Consider the following 21,389-nt stretch of genomic DNA (forward strand, 5'->3'; position numbering starts at 1 on the left):
ACTGCATATATAGCTGTGCAAAGATATAAGCTTTTTAGAGTAACTTTAACATTTAAGTGTTTTGAACAGTTGAAAAAAATGAATCTCCTTAATTGGTGTTGAAAGTTACCAGTATGCAGTGTTTGAAGTTGGTATAAAATAGGTAATCTGCAGAAATGGAGTGAAGGTATAAGCGCCAAAGTTCAATTTATTTGTTAACAGCAGAGATGACAAGAGTGCTATGGAATGTTTTTGTAATTATCTTTCAGGTGGATAAATCATTTACAGCATCTTGTGAGTCTAAAGTGACACCTCTAACAATTGCAGTGTTCCTCAAATATTGTAGTGGTAAGTTAGAGAATATGAGGGTTGCTTCTAAATTTTGCAGATGTTTTAAGAATATTGTAAAATAACATTAGTATGGAATAAAATCTACTGGTGTATTTTAAAGTTTGCATTTAGAATGCTTCAATTAATATTTTCCTAATGTTTGCAGTTATTTTCATTTTGTCACATTACCATGTGTGAGGAAATTTATGGGTAGTCTGAAACCTTGGATAGATTCTCTTTCCATTTGAAAAGCCTTTGAACAACTGTCTTTCAGACCCAGTTGTGACTAGTATAGTACAGGAGATATTCAAGGAGTTGGCCCTGAATGATAGCTGTATGGGACCGTTACAACACAGATTATTACCTACCCTTGCCAGTATACTGCAAGCTAGTCAAGATAAAGTGGCTGTTGGACTTCCATCTGTAAGTATTTTAACCATTGTCAATACTTTTTACGAAAATAGGTGAAAGAATAAATGATCTTAACAGTATAATAAGTGAGAACTCTTTGGCACGAACTTGGCCACAGACAGTAGGGAGATCTTAAACTCTGACATCAATTTTTCTCACAACAACTATGGAAAACTTCATTTGAAGACCCTTGAACTTTTCAATGCTGAGATTGTGAATGTTCACCGCAGTGTAACATGATTTGAGGAAAGGAAGTTAGTTGCAGCTAAGAAGTTAGTAGGAAATTGATGTGTCTGCAACTCAAACCTACCTCTTTAGTAGGCAGGGTAGCACTGTCTGGTGGAGCATCAGTACTGGTTCAAGGAAGCAAAATCAGTACTGATTGGCAAGAGCTCTTTAATATTTTCAAACTCTAAATCAATAAATTAGTAAAAACTTCACAATGAAGTTACATGAAACTAAAAAACTGCTAATAAGAACTGTTGTGAGTGAAATTCTTTTGAGTTTATTAGAAACGAAGCAATTGTCAGATTCAGTGTAAGCTGCCACGGGATAAAGATTCTGACTGTTTTTGTGACAGGTAGCACTAGATGTACTACAGACAATAGTTAGAAGCAGTAAAACACCGATATCCAAGGAGTTGCTGAGTGTGTTCCAAGCTGCTGTACACTGTACACTTAATACTGATGACAACTCCACCATGCAGGTAACATGAGCCGGGCCATGAGAAAACCAACATAGTGCGTTTGCGACCAGCATGGATCCAGACCAGCCTGCGCATTTGCGCAGTCTGGTCAGGATCCATGCTGTTCGCTTTCAAAGCCTTGTTGGTTTTCTCATGGCCCGGCTTATATATTGGTTCATAGAATGAGCGCATTCTCTGGTGATAACTCTACCGTGCAGGACAAATACTGGTTCTGTGAATTTGTTCCTTGCTACCATGCACTATTAATACTGCACCATAGTTGTAATATGCTAGTTCAGTGTATCATGATGATAGCTGCCGTGCAGGAAAAAAAATACTGGTTCTCTGAATGAAAGAAGAGTGGTTTGTTTGTTAAGTGATGTTAGTGTCTTTTTAAGTTACTCAGTTTTCATAATGTATATATGACTATGTACATCCTCATTTTTACAAATTTTCACCCAACATGAATTTCAAATAAATATTAATATATGAGAAAACCTGTGTGTTGTGACATAACATCCCCAGAGAGTTATTTAAAATATGCTTACGTTGTTATAGAGTGGTGGGGAATGTGTTCGTGCCTATGCATCAGTGGCGTTGGATCAGGTGGCACAGTGGCATGATGAACAAGGTAGGTTTCACAGTTACTCCCATAGTTGTTAAACAGTTCTTGGTAGGCTTCTTGACTATTTCCTCTTGTGCTGTTGTGGAAGTAAGTTGAAAATAGAAGTTTCTCCATGTTAAAGTTGTTCGCATTTTGGCTTCCTTTTGTTATCGGATAATGTATATAACTACTTGATAAGCAAATTTATTTGCATAAAACACTCAGTAGCAACAGTATTGAGCCTATCTTTTTCTCATAAAAAAATGTAGAAATTAATTATTGCATATGTGTCTATAATTTCAGGGAATTCAGGCCTCACATACATAATACAAGTGATTTCCAAGTTACTTGACCCAAAAACTTCCGAGTACACAGCTTCGTTTGTTGGTCGCCTAGTTACAGTGGTACTGATCAAAGTAGGTAACCAGCTGGGTGAGCAGATGGACCTGATTCTACGTGCTGTACTCAGCAAGATGCAGCAGACTGAGACACTGAGTGTGATGCAGGTAAACATATAGAATAATGGCAGTATGGGTTTAACTTATTGAAGACAGTCGAAGAGTGTGAACAGAAAGTAGACAGCCTCTGTTTAGTGGTCAGGGTCACAAAGGACCTCTCACAGAAAGCCTCCATGGTTCAGTGGGTAAGGTGACTTCAAACCACTTGCCCCTTCACTGTAGAGGATGAAGCTTGCAAAGATTAGAATGTAGAATTCTTTTATATAATGAAGCCATTTCGATCACTTGTGTAAAGTCTGTGGTTTTACCCAGGTGTACACCGTTGCCAGGCTGTCTAGCGTCCCTAAAATTCCTACTTTTTCCTATTTTTTTTTTCAATTTGGCTAAAATTCCTATTTTTTTTAAAAAATCCAAGGAAATTCCTAAAAAGGCCCTATTTTTTCACAAAAATTCCCAATTTTTTAACTTTTTTGCAATGATCAAAAAGAGAAAATGTTTTAAATGTTGTTTAAAAGTTCTTCTAATTCAGAAGAAAACAGTTTAGCACAGTACAGAGCAGTTTACCAGTGGTAGACGTCTTTTATGTAAATAAAGCTCTTTTTGTGAGTTACTTTTATGTCAATTACATAAAGGTAAGCACATTACATGGTCTTTAAAGTCCATATTTTAATTTGAAAATTCCTAAATTTAGCCCTAAAATTTCCTTAAAATTGTACCAAATTCCTAATTTTAGCCCTATTTTTTTGTACAAATTGCCCTAAAATTAGCCCTAATTTTTTGTCAGGGTATGCTAGACAGCCTGTGTTGCTCAAAATGATGCTAGGAGAGACTTCTGTGGTCTTTTTTTCCACCAGTAAAAGCTGGAATGTTGACATATAGCCTAAAGTTATGACTGTGTGACTTAAAACCTCATACTACCTTTGTGTAGTTGTTCATGTTTGTGTGTTATTACATTGGCTTGCTACAGGTGGAAGGTTACTAAGATGTTATTTAAAGATTAAAAAAGAAAAACAGGTTAACATTGATACTTAGAAAAGCATTATACCAGAGAGTTTGAAAACTAAACACAGTTACATTTTTGACTGGTTATCCAGTGTTGTACATCGATCAGTTTTAGAATTTATTCAAGGGAAATGTGAGGAATAATTTATCCTCAGTTAAGAAATGTAGGTATTAATACAGCAATGGTTTATTATCGTTTACAGTCATTGTTGATGATATTTGCACGATTGATGCATGACCAGATGGAGGCAGTGTTAGAATTTCTAACTAGTGTACCAGACCCCATGGGAAAACCTGCATTAGAATTTGTTCTTAAAGAATGGTGCTCTAGACAACATGTGTTCTATGGTGCATATGAAAGGAAGGTGATGTAAGTGGACATTTTCATGCACTTTGGTAGAACACAGTTTTTAAGTAATAACCATATTGACACTGTGTAAAATTGGCTGATAAAATCTACAGTTTAGTTGCCTCTTAATCAAAAACAAACCAGATCAGATCAGGTATGTTTACATTAATGAGTACATTCACAAATGACTAAATTTGAATTTTAAATAGTTGCTTGCAACTTCAGCCTAGAAACAGAAAATTAAACTGTTCTAATTGATTCATGTTTTAAAATGGAGTCAGTGGCACAGTGACTAGCAGTGGCTGATTCTGGTTCACGGCTGATATCCAAACTAGCCTGCTGGTGAGGTAAATGTGACAACTTCTGTCAGCTGGCCTGGAAATAAATTGTTTCATCAACTTTGTTCACTACCAGTGCTAAATAAGAATCAGTTACTTTTGATTTTTTAAACAAAATGTAAGGGTAGTTTAATAGCTTCAGAAAATGGCATTGTATGTCTTATCCCTGTAGGGTTGTGGCATTATGCAAACTCCTACTGCACACAATAACCAACAATGATGCCAGATTGAAGGATATCATGGTAGAGGGTGATGAAGTAATTACCTCGACTAGCAATGGTCCAAGAACTAGGTCAAAAGGTACTTATGTCTTATGTATAATAAGGAAGAAAATTCTCCTTTTACCTACAATAAAGTTAATTGGGTAGCTTCAAAGCTTCAAATGTTTTTCTGTAAAGCGGTTATTGATCAACAAGTCTCATCCTCTTGTTTGATCCCTTATTTTGAAACTACATGAAAAAAAGTCAGTGATTAAAACTCACAAGTTCTCATAGCTCAACCATATTTCTATAGTATTTAACATAAAAGAAAGCAAAATCATTCCTGTATGATTTTTGTCATTGTTTTCCTTTTATAGACACATTTTCTTCCACTATTTCAGCACAAGTGCAGTGGACAACAATACCAGTGGTTGTTAAGATATACAAACTGTTGATAAATGAACTGTCCAATCAGATAGAACAAAGCATGTCTACAAGGAAAGGAGAGGATCCCGAGGAGGAGGTAAAAAATGGGGTAAAATGTGTCACTTGAATGGGGTTAAATATGTTTGGTTCAGTGTCACACAGATATCGGTTACATTGCAGCTTTTCAGCTTTTGATGGTTGAGGAAGACTCCAGGTGACCTGATAAATTATAGGTCTAATTGTGACTTTCTAGTTTTGATTGAGAAGGAAGATCTCAGGTGCCCAGAACTTTGATGATGGAGGAAAATCCCAATTGTCCCTCATGGCATTATTTCAGGCAAATACAGGCACCACGGTAGAACCATTGACCTCATGTAAGATGCCTGGATGTGTGCTTGTCATGAATCAACAGCTGTGAGGGCAAGACAAAGAGATATTCTGTCTGTGAACTTAACCAATCAAGTCACAGAGGCCACTGAATGGAGTTCAATGTTCTTAAGAGGGTGTGAATGGGATAAAAAATGCTGTTGAAAAAAGGAACTAAACCCAAAACAAACAAAATACATTGATGAGGTTGTAAATTAGGTTCATACACAGTAGTGAGGTAATGTAAAATACATTGACTTATATTCTGATTCAAACATTGAGGAAAATGAAAGAATGAAAGAATAGGGATCAAAATATCTACCAAAGGATACTGATTCTGAATTTCAAACTTGACCTAATAAAATCAGAGAAATATTGAATATACAGTTGAAACTCCTTATCTAGAACTTGCTTATCTCAAAATTCCATCTATCTCGAAAACATTTTCAAGTCACAGCACAAAATATCATTCTGAAGTCGAATTTCGGTTATCTCGAAGTTAAGCCCTTGATCCCTTGGAATTCGAGATATATATAGAAGGGCTTCAAATAGTCAAAAGCGTTGTCATTAGATAGCTCTTGTTTCTTTGTTTGCTTCAGTGCGTTTGGTTTACAATAATGAAATTAAAAAGCATATCACATTTTCTCAATTTAGTTGACGTTTTCAGCAGTTCATGGTTTGTAATGTATTATGCAGGATGAAGGTTGGGAGGATGAAGATGAGGACGATGCAGGTGACGTACAGTTGAGTGGTCAGACATTGTCCAGTCTACTAGATGACTTTACTAACGAGTATTCAACATTAATTGATGAGGTAGAGGACGAGGAGGATGACCCAGATGCACTTAATGACCCTGTTAATCAGATAGATTTACAGGTATGTCAACAAAAACTCTAAATACAAGTCTGCTTCATGGGAAAAAAAGGAACATTGGAAATCCACCATTTCCATTGCATAAGTGTTTTTTTTCCCCCAGATATTTTCAATATTTCCCACACTAATAGTTCTATAAAAATAGTTTAGTTGAAGTGTTGATGAATCGTTAAATTGTTTTAGTAAAATAGATTGACTGGAAGTTGTTTTATCATAGGTAATGCAAGATGATAACACAATGGCACAGTTCTTTGAATGTAACAAGAACATTTAAGACAGGGTGCTTATACATGGCAGTAGGGTAGTGACTAGTCCAGCTTGTTACGTAATTATCACTTTCATTTCATTTCAGTCTGATATTACGTCCAACTCAGCCACGTCCGAACACAGGCGTAATCATCAGTGATTAAAATATGAACATAAATTTTAAGCTTCATAGTATGAAAAACGAAAGAAATATTTAAATTTGCTGTAGGTAATACATGTATCTTGTGAACAGAAATGTTATTTGACATGTTCTGCATAAAAAGCTATAGAAAACAGCTATCAAATATATGCATGAGCGTACAGCATTTAGCACAGTGAAAAGTCGTACTCGATTCGTTCATCTAACTTTATTCCGGGTGTTCGTAAAGGAAAAATCACATGAGAATATATGTTAATAGTTCTCTCCCAATATTTGCTTTGTCTTCAGTTTTTATAATTCAACTTTAGATTGTAGTAAATGTACAAATAATTTTGCGCTAATACATTTAGAATTAGCATGAGATGTTGTGCTCATCCGGTTCCGGTACCTGACTATGAATGAAATGCGCCAATAGTGATGTAATAAAGCTGTGACGTCACCAATGGCGAAAAACAAATCGATAATGTAGGTCAGTGGGTGACTCTTCAGGAACTACGAAGTGCGCATGACCTGACATATCGTGTATTTCACAAGACAAGCACAAGAATAAATTTGCTATTTAGAATTTTTTTCTTTTCGCCATTAAATCATCATTAAGATTGCAATCATGTCTGAAAGACTGAAGTACCTAAATTACGCCGATTTTTAATAGTGGCTGCTCGTGACTCTGTGGACGGACCGTCAGGGGAGGTAACTAGAGTCACGGATTCGGACTAGTTAGTGACAGCCGTATTACAGCATGTTTACTTCTAGTTCCAGGCTTTTTTAATCCCCTCCAGTGTGTATTACACTGGAGGGGGACTCACAGTTTGCCCCAAACTGTCCATCATTCAGCCTGTCACATGAAATGTGATCTTGCAATTACTTTAGAAGTACAAGACATTTTTTCGTAAAACTTTATACATGGATAGATTGAGATTATGCGCATCCTCTTGTTGATATGGCAAATTATGCAATTGCTATGGCCACGGATCGTCCAAAAATACGACATATAGGTGGCTAAGTTTTGATGCTGTATTGATTTTAAAAGTACAAGATATTTTCTATGAAACTTGATACTTGGGGAGGTGGCTATATGGAGAATATGCACATACTTTTATTTGTTGCTACGACAAAAATTTGGATGCTATCAACAAATAGTCCAAAAATACGATGGTGGATTCTGCTATTACTTTAAAACAACAAACAACTTCTTCTCGCATTTTTTTCAAGAAATTTAGTAAATAGGTTGAAGACAGTGTGAAGAAGTTGCATACTATTTTATTTATTTTCTCTGTTTGTCTGTCTGATCAGCCGTCTGTCTGTTGGGCACAAATGGTTGATTATATCAAAACTTAAGTGCTAGGCATTTTTACGTGACAGAATTTTTGCAGTTATTAACCCAGCAGCCGTATTACAACATTTTTACTTCTCATTTCAGCCTTACCTGACGGAATTTCTACAGTCGTTATCCCAGCAACCGTATTACAACATGTTTACATCTCATCACACAGATAATGAGAAACTAGTATTACACAAAATAAGCATTGCTGTATAACAGACAACTTTGATTTTAACTAGAAATATTACACCATGAATTTTAACAAATTATTCAGACATGTGGTTTTAAGGCTTGGCAGAATTCACATGTACGTGTTACATGTTAAAAAAACAAACTGCATGTATATTTTACAATTTTTTATCTTTTGTAAATAAGTATAATGAAGTACAGAATATTTATGACCTGTATAGACTTCCAGGTAGGAAATGAAATACTGAAATGAATTGAATTTGTGAAAAGCCTCCGCTTTACCTTATGATTTTATTGTTATGCCCTTCAAAATAAGTACTACATCTCTTTGATCATGTCGTTGGGTAGATACTTTGGTTTCCAGTCAATAGCTAGGGAACGTTTGACCTACAAAGGTTAAACATCATAGGATGATTGCCAGTTGCCAAAAGGTCACGTAATGCTTGTATGTCTGGAGGGTTAGGACTGTCAGATTTCATAAGATCAGTAGATGACCAGTTTTGTTTTTGGGGCCATTATGTCAAAGTTCAAGGTGACTGACCTAAAGAGTGGAAACAGTTTAGGATCTATAGTAGGAATGTTTTGGCCTAGGGCTATGAAACTTAGTTTGAAAATCAGTGATTAGAAGGTTTTTTTTGGACTTGGAAGATCAAAGGTCAATGTTACAGCATACTTGACAATAAAAAGTACACACTCAGTTACCTCGAACAGGCCATCATTGGGGTAGCATGTTTTACAAACAGCTCTTGTTGAATTTTTGTGCAGTTGTTATATTATTCCCTTTAACTTACCATTGTTCACTCATTTAGAAGTGTTTATTTACATGTGATAGAATGCTTACTTGCTTCCTTGTTTTAGTGTGAATGAAATATATGGCATTACTTTGTATTAAAAAAATTCGCAAGTACTTCTTATAGATTTGTTAAGGAGGAAGAGTCAGTCCTGCAGAATCGTTATATTTTGTGCAATAAACATGAGTAAACACATTATATTTATGCTATGTTTTCAACTTTACTACTTGTACTTTCTAAAAAATTTGATCTACCTAGAATATGGAACTAAGGGAAATGAAATATCCAGTTAAAATGTATTTATTTTATTATCATAGAAAATTATTAAATACAGTTCTATTCAGGTTGTGATAGTATTAATATGGGAAAAAGTGGTTCATGTATTATATTAATTACATACTGTCTATATAATAGTAGTACTGTGGCAAAGGGATTCATGTATTCAAATAATGGCCTACTGTCAAGGTCTTTGTATAAATTCTGCTGTTTAAGTAATGAAATAAACCTGAAGAAATGTGAATTCATGCATTGTTCTATTGTTTGTTTTCAACTGGCTGGAAAAGGTAACTGGCTTGACCTTGAGCTATAAATAGAAAAATCTTCAACGGCATCTAAACCACTGGTCCGATTTTGAAATAATTTCACACAAATGGTCCTTATGTCATTCTCTACCAAGATTGTTCAGATTTTACAGATTTGTCACAAAATGGCCCCCTGGGGGGCATGGTCACTTTTCCCTATATGTATATAGTGGAAACTTTGAAAATCTTGTATGAAACTACTGGCCCGATTTAAAAATAATTTAACACAAATGGTCCTTGTGTGACCCTCTACTAAGATTGTTCAAATTATTCGGATTCGTCAAAAAACCTGACCGCCAGGGGACATGGTCACTTTTCCCTATATGTATATGGTGGAAATTTAAAAAATCTTGTGTGAAACTGCTGCCCCAATTTTAAAATAATTTCTCACAAGTGGTCCTTGTGATACCCTCTACCAAGATTGTTCAAATTATTTTGATTCGTCAAAAAACATGGCCACCAGAGGGCGTGGTTACTTTTCCCTATATGTATATAGTGGACACTTTAAAAATCTTCTTGTGTGATACTGTTAGCCCGAGTTTAAAATAATTTTAAACAAATGATCCTTGTGAGACCCTTTACCAAGATTATTCAAATTATTCCAATTCGTCAAAAAACATGGCTGCCAGGACTCAGGAGGCGTGGTCACTTCCCTACATGTATATAGTGAAAAAGGAGGAGGGGATGGAAGAAGTGCAGGAACATGTGGAAGAGGTTTAAGGGATGGAGGTCGAGGAGGATACGAGAGCGATGGAGGAGGTGGTAATGGAAGAGAAAGAGGTGGTTTTGGTCATTGATGAAGATGTTATTGAGGGGACTGATGTTGAGGACGAAATGCAAAGCAGAGGCCAGTTGCATATAGAACAGGTTGGGAAAGAGGCTCCACCCAAATTTCTAGTTAAGGATGAACGTGTGTACCGTCCGAAGGCACCAGCTGTAGAAGATTCCTCTGAAGAGGAAGATATTGGTATGTATGTTGCTCGTTTGTTTGTATGAAACTGTGTATCTATTTTGTCGTGGAACATTTCTCTCAACCTGTTTTATTATCGGTTTCCTGTTGAACAACTGGCCGAAATGTAATGCTTGTCCTTTTCAGAGCCATCGGGAAACTAATGGTTCCCCGCAAGTAGAAATATTAGTGGTTCCTTGGCGGAGGAGGACTTGTGGAGAGGGACAATGAGCCAAGGAGGGAAATGGTGACAGAAGCAAGGCTCTCGTCCAAGGAGAAACCAAGGAGCCAAGGCAGAACAGCTGCCCCAAAATGCTGACAGAGCACCGTAAGTTATAAAATATTGTATAGGTGTTGTACTTTATTATAAGTTGAACGTTCACACTGAGAACCGACTTCTTTAAGTCTACAATAACGAAACATGCTAGATTATAGACTAAATGGGTCGCTAATCACTGTGATCGTAGACCTGATTTTCTACTTCATAGGTACATTATCAATGTGATTGTATATAATGACAACAGTTATGATGTTCCACTTAATAGGTCCCAAAATCATGTGATTGTCAACTTGTAGTATCTTTCTTCAGGGATCCAAGGAACAGACTGTGCCCTGTGGACGGCTGGAAAGGAAAGGTCGTTAACATGGTCAGACACTTAGGCCAGGTTCATCGGAGCCTGGATCAGGCCTATTACGCACAGAGAAAACACCAGTGAGGTACTACAGAGGCTGTAAGTCATGCCCCCGAGTGCTCGACCACCACAGTGAGGATGGACCTTCATCTACAGAAGGTCCACAAGATAGACAAGGGGACCGCCCAGTATGCCACTATGATGGAACGGGCCACTGCTGCCGGTAAGTAGCCAATCACAAAAACGCAAGTATAATAAATAGCCGATCACAATAACATAAGTAAATTAAGTAGCTGATCACAATAACATAAGTAAATTAAGTAGCTGATCACAATAACCCGGGTATAGTAAGTAGCCGATCACCAGGGCTCCGGAAATTTTGATAACTCAATCGGTCCGAAACGAAAATCCTGACATCGGCGCTACCCCACCCACTGCATTCCCAATATTACATCTTTTGTAAAACGTGATAGAGTAAAGATATAATCATGTCATGCATTAAAACTGAGTTACCGGTCACCGCGTGTTTCCATACAATGAAGACAGGTATTCAGTGTTATGTGTGATTGTTACTTTGTTTAAATTTCGATTTTTTTCTGAGAAAATACTTGTAAGGATAAAATTACCGAGGCATTGACACCGTGTGCGTAACTAGTCTAAAAGCCAACGCACGTGACCGGTACCGTATACACGGCAGATGCTTTGTGATGTTTCCTCATTCTTTGGCGGAATTCTATAAAATACAATTACATGACACATATTCTCTGCTAAACAGTCTCGGTATTTTAAGAATACTCTGCCGCGGACCGAATGTGTACGTTATATGAACGCTGAGATCTAATTTCCCGCATGTATAGTACCAAAAGGTCACGCGTGTTGGCCACGGATATTTCATTTCACTTATGTTGTACTTAATAAGCAGCTACATTTTAAAAGTTATATGTTCTCTTCTGATGTAAACAAAATTTCATTTTGAAACGTTTTTTAAAAGACCGATTTGATAAACAGCACCACTCCGATTTTCTTTATCATTTGTGTTTGCCAGTCCATTTTTTTTTTCTTTTTCTTTTTTGCACCGTCGGGTTGCAAAGACGATTTTCTGCACTTGTTTCAACTGGAGCCCCAACAAATGAATCTTGTAATTTTTTCAAATCAAGTAATTATAAAAAATATTTTGATTGGTTTTCCGTGTGATGTCTCATTAAATCAAAGACCTATAATGTACAATTATAGCTCTTTGATTAAATGCAGTGACCATTTGTTTTTTACCATGATGAAACATAGCCTTTTGAAATAAACCATCCATCGGATTTTAAATAAAAGAAGTGGATCCCAGTCGAAATGATTTGGATCCAGTCAGACATATTTGGAAACCAGTCAAAAGTGTTTAATACATTGCAGTCGGCTGTCTGCAAACATTAAAGGATGTGCCGCGCTAGTACTGATTGCGTCACGTGCTAATTACGGACCGATTATCAAAGTGACAGTCAGACTGTTTGACACGTTTATTGATTATCTGAGGGTGCGACCAACAATTTCCTGCTTGGCTGTAGATGGTGTATTGAGATATCAGACAGAAATTTATACTTTTCTCCATTTTTACGGGACCGATTTTTTTTGTTTTTTCACTTTATGAATCGGTCTGAAAAGTAAAAAATCGGTCCAAAACTGACAAACCGGCAAATTTCCGAAGCCCTGCCGATCACAGTAACGAAAGTATGATAAGTAGCCGATCACAATAACGTAAGTATAATAAGATCACAATAACGCAAGTATAATAAGTAGACGATCACAATAACGCAAGTATAATAAGATAACAATAACACAAGTATAATAAGTAGCCAATCAAATTCTTCAAGGGGTTCAAGAGTTACAGGGTGGACACGAAATAACACAAGTATAATAAGTAGCCGATCACAATAACATAAGTAAATTAAGTAGCTGATCACAATAACGCAGGTATAGTAAGTAGCCGATCACAGTAACGAAAGTATGATAAGTAGCCGATCACAATAACGTAAGTATAATAAGATCACAATAACGCAAGTATAATAAGTAGACGATCACAATAACGCAAGTATAATAAGTAGCCGATCGAAATTCTTCAAGGGGTTCAAGAGTTACAGGGTGGACACGAAATAACACAAGTATAATAAGTAGCCGATCACAATAACATAAGTATAATAAGTAGCTGATCACAACGCAAGTATAATGAGTAGCCGATCACAATAACACAAGTATAATAAGTAGCCGATCACAATAACAAAAGTATAATAAGTAGCTGATCACTATAACGTAAGTATAATAAGATCACAATAATGCAAATATAATAAGTAGCCGATCGAAATTCTTCAAGGGCTTCAAGAGTTACAGGGCGGACACGAAATAACACAAGTATAATAAGTAGCCAATCACAATAACATAAGTATAAGTAGCCGATCACAATAACTCAAGTATAATAAGATCACAATAATGCAAGTATAATGAGTAGCCAATTACAATAACGCAAGTATAATAGTTAATCACAATAGCACAAGTATAATAAGTAGCCAGTCACAATAACATAAGTATAATAAGTAGCCAGTCACAATAACGCAAGTGTGATCTTATTATACTTACATTATTGTGATCGGCTGTAACGGCGGGTGGTTAGTCTGACCGGTGTTCCTGGATAACGCTCTCCCTACTGAGCTAAGTGAACGGGCTATCTGGTGAACATCTGGTGTACTTCAGGGTAGATATTCACGTTATTGCCTCTAGCCTTACTGGTAGAATGCATTTATTCTTTTAGCTTATGTCTAGAGCTTTACAAAGAGGTCTCGATTTCTAAAATAGGCCCAGCTGTTCTCGAGTTATGTAAGTTTAAAGTTTTCTAACGTTTATATAACGTTTCAATCATCATAAAAAGTACAAAGGTTCGACTGAAGTGTCTGTTCGACCTGTATATAGCACATAGGAGCATATCTACTTTAATTTGATAAGTAAGAAATGTACTAGCTTACAATGGAATGAAACCCGAACCAGGTATACCATACTGAGATTTTATAAACATGAATGTTTGCTGATTACATCCTAATTAGGCGAATTACTGAACCGCCCAATTGCTTCAGGCAGCCAATATCTATAAATACATGGCAGCACTTGGCCAAAAACATGGTATCTACAAATTCCTTAAGTAGACTTATAAGAAACTTCAAAAGCAATTCCAAACAGCTAAACATGAGCTACCGCAAACTATCACCTGACGTTCATAGAAGAGCAATGGAATTGTTGGAGAGCAGGACTGAAAAGCGGGAGGCATCTTTGAGAACACCCAACGAGGATGTACAGATAGACGCAAGTTTCTACTATTTTACTCTAGGCGTGGAATAAATCGGAATATTTAAGAAATGTGATTGTAGACTTATATCTTACATTTTGTTATGTGATCGTAGACTTAACATGTGATTAGTCGACTTAATATGTGATTGTAGACTTTTAACGCTTGTGATTGGCTACTTGTTATACTTGTAATGTTATTGTGAATAGCTACTTAATATTTTGGGTATCATTGGACGGTCTCTTCACGGGCCTTTCAGTGGTAACATGTGCAGACAGTTTGGCCATGGGAACGCCGCTGTAGGTCCGTTTTTAGCTCATCTGATTTTTTGAAAAAAAAATGATGAGTTATTGTCATCACTTGAGCGGTTGTCGGCGTCGGCGTTGCCTGGTTAAGTTTTATGTTTAGGTCAGCTCTTCTCCTAAACTATCAAAGCTATTGCTTTGAAACTTGGAATACGTATTCACCATCATAAGCTGACCCTGTATAGCAAGAAACATAACTCCATCTTGCTTTTTGCAAGATTTATGGCCCCTTTTGTACTTAGAAAATATCAGATTTCTTGGTTAAGTTTTATGTTTAGGTCAGCTTTTATCCTAAACTGTCAAAGCTATTGCTTTAAAACTTGCAACACTTGTTCACCATCATAAGCAGACCCTGTACATCAAGAAACATAACTCCATCCTGCTTTTTGCAAGATTTATGGCCCCTTTTGGACTTAGAAAATATCAGATTTCTTGGTTAAGTTTTATGTTTAGGTCAACTTTTTCTCTTAAACTATCAAAGCTATTGCTTTGAAACTTGCAACACTTGTTCACCATCATAAGCTGACCCTGTACAGCAAGCAACATAACTCCATCCTGCTTTTTGCAATAATTATTGCCCCTTTTGGACTTAGAAAATCATTTTCTTGGTTGAGTATTATGTTTAAGGCAACTTTTCTCATAAACTATCAAAGCTATTGCTTTAAAACTTGCAACAGTTTTTCACCATCATAAGCTGACACTGTACATCAAGAAACATAACTCTATCCTGCTTTTTGCAAGAATGATGGCCCTTTTTAGACTTAGAAAATCATGTGTAGGACAATATTTCTATTATACAAAAAAAATCAGATGAGCGTCAGCACCCGCAAGGCGGTGCTCTTGTTTATGTTCTGCAAAAACGGGTGACAAAGTGAAAAAATCTGCCCTGCCCGCAGCTGAGCTCGCTTCTCTGTGATCTTGGTACGTTGGGACGGGTCCCTACCAGTCACGTCCATTGGCACATAGGAAGGTGGAATGAGAGATCGGACTGCCACTCCAGGGCGTATTATGTGTTGTTCAAATGGCGTTAAACCGATTCTATTGAACATATTCGTCCACTGCGCGCTAATGAGACGTAGCAGCGGTATGACTTTGGTACTGTTGAGAAGGCCTCTGTAAGCGCTTTTCAAATGCACCAAGTGCAGTCGGTTGGACAGCCGTTTTTATGTTGCAGCATCTCAAAAACGAGCGACAAAGCGCATAATCGGTCTCCCTGGCTACAGACGAGCTCGCATCTCTGTGATCTTGGTACCTTTGGACGGGTCTCTATTAGCCACGTACTTTGGCACCTAGGAAGACGGACTGAGAGATCGGACTGCCACTCCAGGGCAGATTATCTGCTGTTCAGATGGCGTTAAACCAATGCTATGGCACATAATCATTCACTGCGCGCTACAAAGACTTGGAAGCATTATGACGTTTGTACCTTTAGAAAGGGCTCTGTATGCGCTTTTCAATGGTACCAGGCACAGGCGGTCTGACAGTCATTTTCGTGCTGCAGCCGTCATGAAAACAGATGACAAAGTGCAAAACCGGTCGCCTTGGCCACAGCCTAGCTTACATCTCCTTGATCTAGGTACCGTTGGACGGGTCTCGGTTAGCCCTGTCCATTGACACCTAGCATGGCTGGCTGAGAGATCAGACTGCCTGTTCAGGGCCGATCGTGTGCTGTTCATAATGCGTTCAACCAATGCTGTCGCACATATTAGTCCACTGCGCACCGGTGCGACGTGCTTGAAGAAGTTATGTCTCACATTTTATTATGTGATTGCAGACTTAAGATGTGATTAGTAGATTTGATAAGTGATCATAGACTTTTAACACTTGTGATTGGCTACTTGTTGTAATTGTAATGTTATTGTGAATAGCTACTTATTAGACTTCGGTCATTTCGTGTCGGCTCTCAAAATCTTGAACCCCTTTATGGATTTCAAAGAAGCTTGACAGATGTGTTCACCACATCGGGACGACGTGTATCTTGCTCTGCATTGTTTCATGTGTATATTAATCTGCATTGCGGTGTTCTTGTTTATAAACTCTAGCCAATGATTTTTGGTTGTTTTTTTTCCATTTTCAGGAGAGAGAATTCTTCATAACCAATGTGATATCGTCCGGAGACGACACTTTCACCGACGAACCATGGGACATAGTGTCCGCCAACTCCACATCCATTATCGCTAGCGAGCACATGAATTGGCGGAGGAGTCACTGGGAGCCATTGGAAGGGATGAGATGCAAGAGGTGTTTGCTGAGGAGGAGGAGGAAGAAGAAATGAGTGTGGGGGACGAGGTAGAGACAGAGTGTGAAAGTGTAGTACAGGGCACGGATGTTGAGGAGGCTATGGAAAGACAAGGGCTGGTCAGGCTAGTGCAGAAGGAGAAAGATCCTACACCGCCACCATTCATCATTATTGATGGACGAGTACACAGGCGTGTGGATGCAGCTGAGCCCTTTGAAGAGGAAGATGTCGGTACGTACGTTGGTCGTTTGTTTATATAAATCTGTATATCTATTTTCTACGTGGAACATTTCTCTAAAACTTGTTTTATTATCAGTTTCTTGTTGAACAGTTGGCCGAAATGTTATGCGGCTCTTTTTCAGAGAGTTCCGGAAGCGAGTGGTTTCCTGCCTCTGAAGAGTTGCCCAGCTTAGAGGACTCCGTGATTGAGGAGAAGCCACATACCAGAAGTGCCCCAGAGGAGCATGCAACCAGTAATGAAGAGGTGGCCGTCGAGGTGACGACACCGGCCAAGAGCCAGACGAGAACACCTGCCCCAAAACGCCGGCAGAAGACCACCGTAAGTTATAAAATAAAAGTATTGTTATTTATTACAGGTTGAACGTTCACACCGAGAATGGATTTCTTAAGTCTAGGATCAAGAGACAAACTACTGGGATTATAGACTTAATTGGTCGCTAATCACTGTGATCGTAGACGAAGTTGTGATTTACTACGTTATAGGTACATTTTCAATGTGATTGTAAATATTAAAAGCAGATGTGATGTTCCGTTTAATAGGCCCAAAAAATCATGTGATTGTCAACTTGTAGTATCTTTCTTCGGGGATCCAAGGCACAGAGACCATGCCCTGTGGAGGATTGCAGAGGGAAGGTACTAAATATGGCACGCCACTTTCGGCAGGTACATGCTTGTCTGGACCTGCAAGACTTCACGCCAAGGAAGCAGCTGGCCAGGACTTATGGGGGCCGAAAGCAGTGTGCAGATTGTGACACGGTTACCATGAGAATGGACCTGCACATCAGAAGGGTGCACAAGGTGGAGAAGGCAAGTCAGCAGTACTTGTCCATGATGGAACGGGCCACTGCTGTCGGTGGGGCAAACGAATCGTCTGATTTGGACAAGGCCCTGGACCTGTACAGGTACATATGTTTTAAATTATCTCGTCTGGGAAGTCTACTGCCTATTCTAATCAGGCAATTTGCCTTCCATCGTGACACTAATCGATGCCAATTTTTATTTCACAGTGACAAGCTGCAAGAGCGATCGTCCGGCGTTGTGCGGATGGAATTTACTGCCACCTCTCACAGGACGGCAATGAAGACGTTCCTCCTGGAGTTGTCGAAGGAAGCCCTCTTGGAGCTGCCAAAATTAGGCGTCAAAGAAGGGAAGATTGACCAGATCTTCCAGAGTGGCAAGTAAGTAAAAAATAAACCTTGTATTGTAGCATCGATAATTGTCAGTAACTGTTGTATGCTTGTTAGATTCAATCATTATAAAAATGTTTGCACTCAAAATGTTTATTTACTGTTTTATTTAAGACAAAGCCACCTCGATGAAGACATACCTCCATGCCTTGGCTGCCTTTGTCGGTTTTGTTGCGGGGGAAGGCAGTGTGCTGAGATGTCTTGGTATGACAACACACGATCTGGACACTGTATGCCAGAAGGTTATCACCATAGCACAGACACTCCGCCAAGACATAAACAGGCAGGCAGTGGAAGAGGCTGGGCAGAACCCAGATGGGGCAATACAGCTACAGCCCTGGATGGCTGGAAAATACTTGGAGGGAGTAGAGCGTGACGTGGCCCGCCAGCTGATTCACAGGGAGATAGGAGGAGAACCCCTCTCACCACGGGAATGGTGTGCTGTTAGGAACAGCCTGATTCTACAACTACTTGTGTCAAACTTCAAGAGATCAGGTGATCTTTCACACTTGGAGAGGAGCGTTGTCCCCGAGGCAAAGGTAGACCCGAGTGGACCAAATGATGGTGTCGAGGTCTTTGTAAGTTATAACTTTCATTCTTCTCTTCAAACTTGTACCTTAAAGCTAGGATTGTGCACTAATACGTTTACTAGTCGATATTCACAGTGATCGGCTACCTAAAGTTTGGTGATTGTATACTTGTATTCCTTTGAAATGTGATCTGAAGAGGAAGATGTTGGTACGTACGTTGTAGTCTAGTGATTGTTGACTGATATGGCTTATGGAATGATGTTAAATGTGATTTTCCACTGTTGATTGTAAACTCTTACGATATTCAGAAATTAATATCCGTCATTTTTCAGATCATTCAACATAAAGAGGCGAGATCGGGGAAGAGATGCCCTCTGAGCAAAGACGCAGAGGTATTTAGCGACATTCAACTGTTTGCTCGGCATCTTGCCAAGATCAAGGAAGAGAAGAATCTAAAGGGCTACCTGTTCACCACAAAGGAAGGCAGTACAATTTTGCCAACTGTAAGTTCACTTTCAGCAATCATCACAACTATAGTATTTGATCAGGAGTATGAATATTATGATGTTCATGTCTTCTCAGATAATAAATTGGACATTTCTTACTTCTATTTCCAGAACATGTCTAAGATCATAGATGTGACATGGGCAGCCTTCGGAAGGCGAATAAAAGGAGACCTGCCGAAGCTGACTGGTTCAGGCAACAGGAAGCTGGCCGTCACCACGCATAGAGAGGTGGGAGTGGATCGCCAGGAGCAAGTAGCCCTGGCGAGCTACATGGCGCACAGGGTAGACAGGGCGGACTGGTACTACAATAAAGGCCAGTTGAGAGCCGCCAGGTCATCTGCGGTCAAAAGGGTCACCTCAGCATATAAGGTAAAATGCATATGCTCACTTTTTTTTCAGCAGTGACTGTATTACCTAATCACTGATTGTAAGCCTACTACGGTGAATGTATGCCTATTACTGTGATTGTATACCAATGAAGTGTCTTTCCTACCTTTGATCATATACTTTACACACTATGAAATTTGATCAGATTTGTGAAATGGATAAGTTCTTGTCTTCCCGCATCTGATTAAACAAAATGTTTATATTACAGGAAGCAGAACGTGCGCACAATCAACAGGGAAAGGAAGATGTGGAATGAAGTTTTGTTTGTTTTATGGAACTGAACTGAAGTTGTAGACTAGTAACTGACAGATTGATGTTTCGTAGTTCTACGCATATTTTTTTAGGAATATCAACTGTTTTTCGTTTGTTTTAATTTGTTTTACTCTTTGTTTGTCTTTTGTTTCTTTGTAAGGTGCTTGTCATTTTCTTTCATTTCTTTGTATTATATAGATGTATCATTGTCATTGAATGTGATCTTTGTACACAGTGCTATAACTGCTGTTATATTTTTTGTTGTAAATAGATCTTGAATGTCATCGTTGTTGTCCGCCATACTTATACTCTACACACAGCAGTGACTATTGGTTTGTATTATACCTGATGTTGTAGCACAAACCAATACTGTCACTGCTAAGTATTAAGTGTACGTATGGCGGACAACAACGATGACGTTCAATATCTATTTGCAACAAAAAATATAGCAGCAGTTATGGCACTGGTTTTCTGGAAATTACATATTGATTGACCTATAAAATGTGTTTGTACTCAATTAAGGGCCTAGTCCCTAGTGATTGGTTAGTCCTTACTTTAGTCCGTAGTCTATATCTCTTCCAATTGAGGAGAGGTATTAACAATTGTCCATCATACGGTCCCTAAACAGCTGTTGTCATCGGTGTTGTCCGCCATACGTCCCTACGGTCTCTAGTGAGCTATTGTCATTGTCAGTTACACGGTCCATATGGTTTCTAGTCAGCTGTTGTCAACGTTGTTGTCCACCATATGGTCCCTACACAGCCATTGTCATTGTTGTTGTCCGAAATATTGTCCCTACGGTCACTAGTCAGCTGTTGTGTGTGTTAATTTGTATGCGTGCGTGTGTGATTTGGTTGTGTGTGAGTCTTTATTATCCGCGATTCGGTCAAACATAATGCAATAGGGCATGCTAACCATGATTCTGTCAAGGTTAAAATGATAGTATGCAAGGCTGTATGATTTCCGGGAGTGAAAGACATGAGAGAGTTGTCTACTACTCGGGTGGCTTCCACGTGGCTTAGACTGGAAACGGCACTCTTAGTTGGGATATACCGCCTCGGTAGCCTAGTGGTAGAGCGTCCGCTTCAAGTGCGGGAGGTTGTGGGTTCGATACCTGGCCACGTCATACCAGAGACGTAAAAAATGGTACTAGTAGCTACCTCGCTTGGCGCTCAGCATTAAGAGGATAGTACTAGGACTGGTCAGCCGGGTGTCAGTATAAATCTGATATCACACACCAAATATCAAGGCCCTAGCTGTTATTTATTAAGAAAAGAAAAGTGATCACGCCCTCTGGCAGCCATGTTTTTTTTATGAATCGGAATGATATGAACAATCTTGGTAAAGGGTTGCACAAGGATCATTTGTTTAAAATTATTCCAAAATCGGGCTAGCAGAAAAAGTGACCACGCCCTCTGGCGGCCATGTTTTTTTACGAATCAAAATAATTTGAACAATCTTGGTAGAGGATCATATAAGGACCATTAGTGTAAAATTATTTTAAAATCTGGCTAGCAGTTTCACACGAAACGAT

At 38.5% G+C, this 21,389-nt stretch overlaps 3 protein-coding genes across 3 annotated transcripts in view; all 3 read left to right on the plus strand.

Annotated features, from left to right (window-relative positions):
* Positions 1-9,252, plus strand: part of LOC123528703 (importin-9-like) — a 38,848-nt gene extending 29,596 nt beyond the window's left edge. Inside the window, exons 15-24 of the mRNA XM_053521598.1 lie at positions 249-327; positions 584-732; positions 1,301-1,426; positions 1,964-2,036; positions 2,313-2,515; positions 3,673-3,839; positions 4,329-4,456; positions 4,758-4,879; positions 5,845-6,024; positions 7,848-9,252. Of these exons, the coding sequence (XP_053377573.1) occupies positions 249-327; positions 584-732; positions 1,301-1,426; positions 1,964-2,036; positions 2,313-2,515; positions 3,673-3,839; positions 4,329-4,456; positions 4,758-4,879; positions 5,845-6,024; positions 7,848-7,964 (1,344 nt within the window). The 3' untranslated portion in view covers positions 7,965-9,252. The remainder of the gene's footprint in view (positions 1-248; positions 328-583; positions 733-1,300; positions 1,427-1,963; positions 2,037-2,312; positions 2,516-3,672; positions 3,840-4,328; positions 4,457-4,757; positions 4,880-5,844; positions 6,025-7,847) is intronic.
* A 1,601-nt stretch (positions 9,253-10,853) lies between these two features.
* On the plus strand, positions 10,854-17,745 carry LOC123530409 (uncharacterized). Its single transcript, XM_045311181.2, has 4 exons — positions 10,854-11,113; positions 16,592-16,984; positions 17,116-17,312; positions 17,566-17,745. The coding sequence occupies exons 2-4, from the start codon at positions 16,747-16,749 to the stop codon at positions 17,743-17,745; spliced, it is 615 nt and encodes a 204-aa protein (XP_045167116.2). The 5' UTR covers positions 10,854-11,113; positions 16,592-16,746.
* Positions 17,581-20,167, plus strand: LOC123529110 (uncharacterized). Its single transcript, XM_053521599.1, has 5 exons — positions 17,581-18,171; positions 18,295-18,758; positions 19,043-19,213; positions 19,328-19,585; positions 19,812-20,167. Exons 2-5 carry the CDS (start codon positions 18,309-18,311, stop codon positions 19,857-19,859), a joined length of 927 nt encoding a protein of 308 aa, XP_053377574.1. The 5' UTR covers positions 17,581-18,171; positions 18,295-18,308; the 3' UTR covers positions 19,860-20,167.
* The last annotated feature ends 1,222 nt before the right edge of the window (positions 20,168-21,389 follow it).

Source organism: Mercenaria mercenaria, chromosome 13, assembly GCF_021730395.1.
Source record: "Mercenaria mercenaria strain notata chromosome 13, MADL_Memer_1, whole genome shotgun sequence".
NCBI classification, from domain to species: domain Eukaryota; kingdom Metazoa; phylum Mollusca; class Bivalvia; order Venerida; family Veneridae; genus Mercenaria; species Mercenaria mercenaria.

What these genes read in the sequence shown, in the direction of transcription:
- LOC123530409 (XM_045311181.2), top strand. Translation starts at nt 16,747, where the DNA reads ATGCAAGAGGTGTTTGCTGAGGAGGAGGAGGAAGAAGAAATGAGTGTG. An exon ending in CTTTGAAGAGGAAGATGTCG is followed by an intron (nt 16,985 to 17,115) that starts GTACGTACGTTG and finishes GCTCTTTTTCAG; the next exon opens with AGAGTTCCGGAAGCGAGTGG. An exon ending in AACGCCGGCAGAAGACCACC is followed by an intron (nt 17,313 to 17,565) that starts GTAAGTTATAAA and finishes GTCAACTTGTAG; the next exon opens with TATCTTTCTTCGGGGATCCA.
- LOC123529110 (XM_053521599.1), top strand. Translation starts at nt 18,309, where the DNA reads ATGAAGACATACCTCCATGCCTTGGCTGCCTTTGTCGGTTTTGTTGCG. An exon ending in ATGATGGTGTCGAGGTCTTT is followed by an intron (nt 18,759 to 19,042) that starts GTAAGTTATAAC and finishes GTCATTTTTCAG; the next exon opens with ATCATTCAACATAAAGAGGC. An exon ending in GGGTCACCTCAGCATATAAG is followed by an intron (nt 19,586 to 19,811) that starts GTAAAATGCATA and finishes TTTATATTACAG; the next exon opens with GAAGCAGAACGTGCGCACAA.